General features: G+C 36.3%; 3 protein-coding genes across 3 annotated transcripts in view; 2 read left to right on the forward strand and 1 right to left on the reverse strand.

Moving 5' to 3' along the window:
- The window catches only part of LOC140927674 (uncharacterized), an 82,106-nt gene that overhangs the window by 22,609 nt on the left and 49,041 nt on the right, over positions 1–10,456 (forward strand). The gene's annotated exons all lie outside the window — the stretch shown is intronic.
- LOC140927668 (UPF0489 protein C5orf22 homolog) lies at positions 32–7,918 on the forward strand. The gene is made up of 6 exons (XM_073377346.1): positions 32–443; positions 3,419–4,022; positions 4,715–4,777; positions 5,432–5,620; positions 6,067–6,197; positions 7,346–7,918. The coding sequence occupies exons 1-6, from the start codon at positions 43–45 to the stop codon at positions 7,467–7,469; spliced, it is 1,512 nt and encodes a 503-aa protein (XP_073233447.1). The 5' UTR covers positions 32–42; the 3' UTR covers positions 7,470–7,918.
- LOC140927670 (sulfotransferase 1B1-like) overlaps positions 8,570–10,456 on the reverse strand; it is an 11,498-nt gene continuing 9,611 nt past the window's right edge. The window contains exons 3-4 of the mRNA XM_073377347.1: positions 9,782–9,876; positions 8,570–9,189 (exon numbers count right to left, since the gene is read on the reverse strand). Of these exons, the coding sequence (XP_073233448.1) occupies positions 8,911–9,189; positions 9,782–9,876 (374 nt within the window). The 3' untranslated portion in view covers positions 8,570–8,910. The remainder of the gene's footprint in view (positions 9,190–9,781; positions 9,877–10,456) is intronic.

Below are 10,456 nucleotides of genomic sequence, written 5' to 3' on the forward strand. Positions count from 1 at the left end.
GGGTACTTGGTAGCCGTGCCTCTGAGGCCGGTTAATCTAAAAATGGCGGACGAAAGTGGAGATTTTCACCAGCAGCCAAAGAGAGCTAAATTAGCTCTCAGAAAGTACACTAAATTGCCAATTTGGATATGCGAGAATCACGATGAAGTGCTATACTATATTCACAGAGCTATTGGATCGCGGCATCTTGCATATGAAGGAATAACGGTTCTCCATTTTGACTCTCACCCGGACCTCACTGTTCCAGTAAAGATGACAGCCGACACAGTTTTCGAGCAAGAAAAGCTATATGAAGAGATCAGTATTGCAGACTGGATTCTTCCCGCTGTATATGCTGGACATGTGAGTCGAGTTATTTGGGTAAAACCACCCTGGGCGGATCAGATTAAGGAAGGAGTGTTCAACTTCAAAGTTGGTAAACACAAGAAGACGGGTTTTATAAGGTACAACTGGTAAACCGTGTTAACGGCCCCCTAAATCAGAGATAAGGCCCGGGGGGTACTGCAATATATGGGCTATATGGGTACGTGCCACTGTGAAGGGTATGGTTTTCAAGCAGTTTGCTCTGGGATTGCTGGTTTTCAGTGTCACGCTATTTAAAATAGATCAAAATAAAAATCAAAACCATTCAGTAGATGAAGTCTGGAATCTGGGAAATGAAAGGAGGTAAATATACAAAGACCCTCGCCAAGATTCAGGTCAGAAGAATATTCTGTATACAAGATATCCAAAGAAATGTTTTACCCAAATTTATGGAGATTTGTATGGAGACACCATGCTGGTGCCTGCCTGGATGGGCACCAACATGGCAGACGAAAACAAAAACAAAAACATCTGTTCCTGAGTTTTGGTACAAAAGTGTGAATTTATTCCTCGAGGAACTCATAAACATTAAAGTAATACTTTTTCTGATACACGAACTGTTAAGATAGCAAAACTCCCCAAAATACGTCAGGTTTTTAACCTACATGACAGCTCTTTCGGCCGTCATGTAAATGCCAGGTCACACAGAAGCTTATAAATCCAAGCATTCTCTATCACACCAAGAGCCCTTTTGAAGCGAAAATTTGTATGAAAATTAGTTTTCAGCTGCTCTAATATATCACGAAAGTAAAATCTCAGTAGGATCAATAGTCTTGTAGCTTGAATTTTAGTGACATCATGTAAAAACCAACAATAGGGTAGATAAATCAGAGAGTCTGAGTCTAGAATAGGGTATCATTTTCCAGGAAACTGATCAGTTGGTTGAAGATTTTAGTCTAGACTAGGAAAAAAGGGAATTGCCACTCAAAATCAAATTAGCAAGTTTAAATGTACTCAACTCAGCCTAAAAGCTAGTCTAGGAAGCAGGGGAGGGGGGGCGGGGAGAGGGGGGATTTGGGGAGTTCAGTCTAGTCTAGGGTAGCAATATTCAGCTGAACTAGCTCTTGTATCTAGGCTAAGGGCGCCAGGGTCCCAGCACCCAAGAATTCCTAAAGTAACCCCCGGAGATAAGGACGACCAAATTACAGAATACAGGGTCACTTATTATAATAGGTGACCCTTCACGCGACTTGGGGGCTTATCTAAATTTCACGCTATGCCTATTTTCACGATCCAGGCCGTGAAAGTAAGAAAAATTTTTGGAATGTGAGTGAAATTTCTCTTTCACGCCGTGAACACGCCGTGAAAAATTCACGGCTACCGTGAAAATTTCACGCAGTGAAAAAGTTTATAATCGCCGTGAAAAATAATATTTCATGCAGTGAAAAATTTCAGTCACCGTGAAATTTAATTTCACGCCGTGAAAATCTTCCAACAGTCAAAATGAAATGTAACATTGTTTGTTTACACGTCATGCAAGCCTTTATTTGCCCACATGAATGTAACATGTACTGGTCAGTACTTTTTGATTTTTGATTTTCGGCAAAACAGATGAAATCGCTAAAAAAAGAAAGTCACCGAAGATTCTCTAAATTTACAACCAAAAGAAGCTTTTATCTCTTCAACGAAGTTATGCAAATGCTAGACTCCGTGGCGACAAGATGAAATATGTAACGCATGTTTTGATATTGCGTGATATCTTTTGGATTTATTACATTCCTTCTGTTCAGATCGTTGGTCATCGTTGTAACGGCGAAATTTTGAGTATAACATTTAGCAAAGAGACAAGGAACTTGAGATGGAGCATGATAAATCAAGTAGAGTTTGCACGTGTGATGGGGCTACAAAACTGTAGATAAGATCAGGCACTTCACTGCAATGCGCGTCGACATAGACGACAATTATCCCGGTTTTAGGAATGGCAGTAATAGTTAGTCTTTCCGCAAAGAATTTTGTTAGGTTTCTTGAGTGAAAACCTTGCCATGTTTGGTAAATAACTAAGCGTCTCTGACATCGACATTGGGAAAATTTGCACGTTGCGGAGAAGAAAAAAAAGAGCCAAAAGTAACCGACTGTTGCAGTTACAGACAATGTAAATAAATTGACATGAAACACACGCAGCTCCGATCGTGCATATCTAATAAAATACTTGCCATGAACACATAAAAATATCGACAAGAAATTGTGACTAGTTTGATTGTAATTTGTGGCTTTACAGGCCTGAATGCGGAATAGTCTGAGTACGTTTTTTTTTAAATTTTTTTCATGAGCTATTCAAAACGGCTTGAATATGCTGAGAGAAATATTATTTTTTGCGTGGGATCAACTTCCACAAATTTAGCTTGACCAGGTATTCTCGTTTTTTTCCAGTTCGAAAAGGGGCGAGAAAAAACACAAAACAACGACAACAAAAAAACAGGTTAGATTTCATTCACCCTCGACATGTTTCACGGCGTGAAAATGTGTTCACTCTTAATTTCACGGCGTGAAAGTTTACACCGGTTAAATAATCACGGCGTGGAAGTCTTCGCTGATCTGTCGCAACATGATTAGTTTCACGCCAAGAGTGAAAAATTCTCGCATGGAGTGAACGGGCGTGGAATTTGAAATTCACGCCGTGAAAACTCTAATTCACGCACCGTGACCGTGAAAAAAATTCACGGTTTTTAGTGAAATCCATAAGCCCCCTTTTCGCATGAAGGGTCACATTATTAGTATATATGCCTTGTCTGTTAATTGAAGCATTTAGACTTGAAAAATGAGGATTCTAGAAGGAGGATTCCAGAAGGCTGTAAACGTCATAAAAACTGGCCACTTCAGATACATCTAAAAAAAGCTGCTCCTGTAGTCTCATGCACAGTCTCAAAATTTATGTTAAGTAACAAAAGCACTGAAAAATCAAGCTAAACTGCACATGATTCTTCTTCATCAACCATGGGATGGTGGGACAGTGGGAGTGGTAGCTTTTCTTCCTGCCTAATATTGATAGTTTCATCAACTAAAAGGCTACAGGACTCTTGAAGCTGATTATTAATATATTATACTATCCTTTTAGAGTGACATGCTCAGAGGTATATTTTGTGGAAGAACTTCTTTACGCTGACGAGGAGTCGTTAGACAATTGCAAAGCTCTTGAGCTTGTTGTGTGCACTGTAAAACATGGATTGATGCAAAACAAAGACAATACAGTTCAATCAGATGCTCAGAACACAGAAAGTGAAACCTCAGAATTGCATGAGAAGAGTAAGCAAAGTGGAAATGATCAATCTAATCAAGTTGAAGGGTGCAAGACAAAGTTCGCTTTAAAGTCAGCTAATTCCATTTTGGGAGAGAGGGAAGCAAAAGCTGTTGATTGTGGACAAAAACCATTGGAAGAGGGGCCAAATGCATTCCAAGAACACAACAGTGAAAATGTAACAAAAAAGGGAAAATATGAGATTGAATGCTCTGCACAGGACAGCTCTTTTATTGCAAATACAAAAGGAGTTGAATTAAATCATCCATGCAAAGAGGAGGGCCAAAGTATGGGTGGAGAAGGAACAATGGCTGATGTTTGTAACATTTTTGCAAACATAATTTTACAAGAAAATAGTTTAATTCTGGATATAGACATGGACTACTTTTCAACACAGAATCCATTTAAACTATTGTATACAGAGGTAAGTTAATGTATGATTTGCAATAAATTTATTATAGTAGTTCCCTACACAGCTGTCCTCACGGATTTTTGTGTAGCAATCCTTGCCAGGAAAGTGAGATATGATGAGACTAAAGGATATCTACATTTACATGAGGCTTACCGCTAGCAAAGTTATAGTTATATAAATATAACCTCATTTCTAAACAAACCTCTGGTCTGTTGGCCATCTGTGTCACCATTGTTATCATGAATTTCTGTAATTATTCTGTTTGTTATTTCCGGTAATATTATAAAATAAAATTACTCAATTCATTACACAGACAATAGTGAACTTACGCAACAGGACAGGAGAGGAAAGATGAAGGCAAACTTTGTGTGACAGGCGTGACAATAATTTTGTTTGAGAAAACCTTTCTGCCAAACTTCACATTCCTTTAATCAGATCTTTGTGTAGAAGAGCAAAAAACATCAATGTTAAGTGAATTCCTGACAAAACACGCAAGTAATAGCATTTTGCCGTCCTCTTCTTTTGGATGTCCTGTTGCGTAAACTCACTAATAATGGTTTACCGTTTAAAAGGTTTCTGAAATTTAAAAAATGTTGTTAAAGTAATCACTTTTTGGTGGATATCACTAAGGCAAATATTACTAAAAATTTTATTAGAAATTTTGCTGTCAGTAAACATGTTACAGCTATAATGCTTTTTTGTAGGATGACTTTAAGTCCTTAAGAGATATTTACAGATTTGAGGAACCTTCATCAACGAGCAGTGAGGTACCATTACAGTACAATCATTATTCAAAGTGCATGGACAGACTGCAAATTATAGTAGTTGCTAAAAAATATATCTACGTGTCGTAACAGTTCATCAGTAGGATGCCTAAAATGTGTGCCATTCCACAATATTGGCTTCGGCTCCATTAAACCTATACCAGTTGCAGAACATTCAGTAGGAGGAGCCACCCACAATGTGAGCACAGTCACAGACAACACATATAAGTGAGGAAAATAACATGAAGTAAAAATAAGACGTTATCTGACGAACTAAAAGTACATGTCAATTTAATAAATAAATAAATAAGGCATGCGCACAAATAAAAACTGTGCGAGCCTATGTACTAAGATACAACTGAAATACAAATGTATAAGTAATATATAAGTGATGTAAGGGTATGATGGTGCAATTCAAGCCTGGATTGCTAATCTCATCTCCCGCAGGGCTGCTTCATACTTCTCGACGATAAGACCATGGTGATTGAAGAATTTATTAAATGATTTCTGAAGTAGATTGGTTTCAAAGCCTTGTTGTCTGAGACATATGTTGTTTGAAATGCATTGGCCTATAAAGTTGACGTATAATATAGAGTTCTTTGGTTTCTGTAACAGTGTAATAAAAAAATAATAATATTGTATTCATTGACTTTCTAGGATTTGGAGAGATGCATAAAAGTACGCCAAGTACAAGTGGAGCAGATTGAATCTACTTATAAATATTTACAAGAACATTCATCTCGTATCACTGATAAAATGTCTGATACCTCTATCCTAAACCAAGATCTTGTGAAACTTGCAGATAAAATAAAACTGGAACAGGGTGGCAAGCTTGATTATGAAATGGTAAATTCTTAGTGAGGGTGCTTTTGGTTTTTGAATGATAATAATTATTATTGTCAAATAATTACTTTGCAAGTTCTCTGATAGTTCAGTGTATGAACTACATGCCTCCAGCTGTACTAAAAGCAGCATGCATCAGTTTTTAATGTTTCTAATAGCAGAGTCTAAAAAGGTCTTAATTCAGTTAATATTACGCACAAGTAATTCAGAGTAACAAAAAACATTTTTGACTATCAACAATCTTTTCAAAACACAACACAATTTTCCAGAACACAACAATCTTTTTCAAAACACAAGAATCTTTTGAAGAACACAACAATCTTGAAATATTTTTCTTTAACAGGAAACAACTGTGAGATTAAGACAGGGCAGTAGCATTTATCTTAATAACAATAGGTAAGAAGGTCATATAATTATCAGAGTCTAAATACTGATCATTACTCTCTTAGCTTCACTTTTCAGGAATGTCATCAGAAATACCTCATCATGTGAGTTCCTCTGAAATGATTGATAGTCTCATGGTCTCCATGGCAACATTACTGAAGACTGTTCCAAAACCTACTTTAATCACAGCAGCTAGGTATGTTCTTGAAGTTGTTTGTTATTGAGTTATTTTGATGTGTTGGTAATAATTAACATCGGTACTCTGGATTGTCAAGCATTGTATCACCATCCAACTCAGACTCAGGCTAGTGATAGGGGTACCTGGAGAAAAACTCAAATTGACTGACAAACTGCAACATTCTCCTTCCAATTTCTCTCGGAAATGCTCACAAATCAAAAAGGGAATTTGGATATTAAATCAGGACTCATCCAATTCGGGGCCTTTTCCATGTAGCCCTTCAAAGGTCTACAGTGTATTCTAGCCTGCATACACACATCTACATGCCTGCCTGAACAAACCTCTAGCCTGCGTAGCAAGCGTTTCCGCATGAGTTCTTTGAGAAAGTTGGGACGAGAGCAAAAAAAAGGCTTCTATCTTGATGAGCTGTCAATATACAAATGAACCGAACCGTGAAATATCAAGGGGAGTTTTCCTGAATCGTGGGGTTTGCGGGCAAGCGTTTCCTCTTCTCCCCTCCCCTCCCCCCTTCCATTTTTTTTGCTCTCGCTCTAACTTTCGTGCTATAACTAGATTGGAAATGCTTGCTACGCAGGCTAACAAACCTCAGGAATTTCTCACCATTCTTGATACCATGTATGCCCCAGGGGGGCCTGTGACTATAGGAGGGGCATTTGAACACCATTTTTGGCTTGGGAGGTTAGGACCAGGGCCCAGTTGTTCAAAAGGTGGATAACACAATTTATTTTCCTTAGGCTAATACTTATCTGGACTGGATAGCGATTTATCTGGTGGATAGCACTATCCAATGTTTGAATAACTGGAGCCTGGACAAGTCAAACTTCAAAAATTCAAATGTCCTGTTTTCTTTTCCTTTTGTGGTAACTCTGGGGAGGGGTGGGTAGGGCACAGACATACCTTGTATGTAATCATAATACAGGGAGAAGAAAGTTTTGGAGGTTTTGAATGGAGAGGTACATTTTTATTGGGACAAGATGGAAGAAAAGATGTGGAATTTAGGTAAAAATGAATTTTTAAGAGGAATATACTAGGCTCCTTTATTCATCTACAAGAAGTGCCTTTGATTATTACACATGTCATGGAATAAATAATATTGATTTGATCAGCATAGGATTCAAAACTTGTTTTTTCCTTTTTTTGTTCAGGTCATCTTATGACGATTACACTCCAGCATACCAGGTAGAACACATCCAATCTTCCCTTCTTCAAGTACTGTCTTCATGTTATGGTGAAAATCTTATAGTAAACAAATGTTATCAAACACCATAGCAGATGGACAATGAAGGACTAGAAGTTTATGCAACAGCATGACCTTGGAAGTTTTCGTTTGTACAAAATTTTACCCTGAATGTGATAAACAAGTACAGTCAAACCCTGTCACCCCTTTAAGCCCCAATAGTGACGAAAGATCAACTTTCTCCAAACAATATCCATACATTGTCAAGAGATAAGTTATGAGAATTAATAAAATGATCACACAAGAGAAAATGTCTTGATCTTTTATCAAATTCTCTCTACTTATTCTTTATGGAAATGTATAGAGATCAGTTTGGAGAATTTGTATGTGGATCCTGGGGCTCAAAGGGTTAATGAAAACAGTGAAGGGGTCATAGAAAGTATCTGCATCAACGGGGTGTCTGTATTAGGCAAGTCGTGTTTACTTAATTAGTATAGGTAATAGCATGATTTGTAGTGATATTTGGCATAAATACCACGAATGATATTTCAAAATTGTTATACGTAATTTCACGAGCTGTTAGGCAAGTGAAATTTGAGACAATTTTGAAATATCACTCGTGGTATTTATGCAAAATATCACGTACAAATCATGCTATTATTTGATTATACTACTACCTGCAAAAGGCTTGTAATTTTCACATGTAGGTATTTCAAATTAAGCTGAAATACCACTGCTCTAAGCCAATCAAATTGCAGTAATTTTTCATGTAGGTAGTATAAAGTAAAAAATACACCTTTTATTATGACAAAAATAATATTAAAGAGACAAAAAAGGAGATTTACTTAGGATAATCAAAGTAAACATCTTTAACCTTCACAAAGCCATCATTCCACTGACTTTGTCCACAGAAAAATTGCTCATTTAAATACATAACTTATTCAAAATTGTTCACAATTCATCCTATCCAGTGTACATTGACATGCTGTCAACTGACATTTCAACTGATATACACGTACATTTTTTTACCTACAGAAAGGAGGGGTTTATGCCTTACAGCACACATTTGAAAATAAAGGATCGCATTTAACGGAGGTCGACTTTCCATGAGAATGCGTTGATTGGGCAAGAAACAATAATTGTTTCTTGCCCAATCAATCAATCAATCTTGTCTGTATTAAGTGCATTGAATTTAGAGAACAAGTAAGAGCGTTGCCTATGGACAATGACATAGAAAACTATCCATAATAACAAGGTGTCCAAATTTTAGGATACTTAAAGGAACCCTGCTTGAAAGCGGGTGTCTGTAAAGTGGGGTTCGGTTGTAATAGCAATGTGCCCTTGTGCAATTCAGGATTATTTTCACTTGTATGTTCAAAGTTTTCCAAATTGCCCTCGTGACTTCATGACACAGGTTAGTTTTGTGTAACTTTGAAAATGTTTGTGAAATTAATGCTTATCTGCCCTTGGGCTCATGTGATTACATATAATCAAACAAGTAGAATGAATTAATATAATTATTGTCCTCTAGATCTATATTTCAAAATCAAACTCTAATCCAGTTTCTTCCAGTTTTGCCAACACTTCCTTTTCAAATCTTTCATTCAGCTCTGGAGTGAAATAACTCTTCCATCCTCCCACCACGCCCTTCCGCAACAACGGCGAACTCTCTTGTTCGTCCCTCATCTTGTAACTGATCTCATTTTTCTTCATCGCTTCCAATGTACACTGCTCCGCAATACGATTGATGAGTTCATCTGACAGTGGCTTGTTCAGGAATTTTGCAATAATTCGCACATGGGATGGTAGATCCTAAGAATAATAAGTGTTTAGTACCGTTTTAGATTTTAATGTCCTTTTATCACGGTAGTTGAAAGCCAAAACAGTGAAAGTATCGGTTTGTTTGGAAAAAGACTTAAAAAATTCTTTCTTTCTTGGTCAAATATACTCTTTTTAAAATTTTTGAGCAACATACAGGTACTTTTTCTTTTCTTTGCTTTTTTAAATAATCCATTTTTCATTCAGTACCCTTAATTCAAACCCTAAAGTGTCAGGAAGCCTATAGTTCATAAGCCCCCTAGCTTCTTACAGGCTTCCTTGTCATTATCACTATGAACATGTGTAAAATACTTTTTTAGGATAGTGTCTAACATCTAAAAAATATTATAAATTTCTTGTGTTTTTTATGTGGTTAATGGCAAAATAAATGAATGAATGAATAAACGAAAAGTCTTCAGTGCCCCAAATTTGCTTTATTAATAACAGCTCATAGTAATACATCAACACTGAGTTCTTTGAAGTCTATAGCTCTAGTTCTGGGGTAACTAAATGGAATTGATTTTGCCAGAGACTTGTGCAGGAAATTTGAACTATTATAATGTCGTTAAAGTATTTTGGGTATTACCTTGTGTAGATCTTCATATTTGAGAAACAAGACATTAGGATCATCTTTATGTTTCCACCAGTCAATAACATGATCTTTCCAAAAGTCATAGATGACTACAATTGGCAATAAAAATAACGAGATATCAGAACACAAACTTGTGTATGAAATAAGAAATCATTCTAATTTCTAAGTCTAGTCAAGGCCAGCCCCGGTTCACCCTTTTTGATAGTTTCCTCCTTTCTTAATTTACATAATTTAAGAGGTGTAACAGGCCAGTCTACTTTAAATTCACAGGAGCCAAGGATTGGAACGACTTACCCAATGAATTACGGGCTGATGGCCTTATTTTAGGATCTCTTAAGGGAAAAACACTTAAGTATTTGCAAGAACAAGGCAAAACAAAGCATAAATGTAGAATGTAGTTTAATTCATTTTATTTTTTCAACACCTTTTTTATTGTAAATATCAGTCTTTCTTCTTTTTTTTACTATGTACTATAATTCTTGTTTTTTTTTAATCTTGAAGTATTTTATTACTGCACATAGGTTTATACCAGCTGTTTTTTTATACTCAGTAATCTATTTTTTGCAGTATAAAAGAGTACTTATTATTATTATTATTATTATTATTATTATTATTATTATTATTATTATTATTATTATTATTGTTATTATTATTATTATACCAATCTTT

Source organism: Porites lutea, chromosome 2 (assembly GCF_958299795.1).
Source record: "Porites lutea chromosome 2, jaPorLute2.1, whole genome shotgun sequence".
NCBI lineage: Eukaryota > Metazoa > Cnidaria > Anthozoa > Scleractinia > Poritidae > Porites > Porites lutea.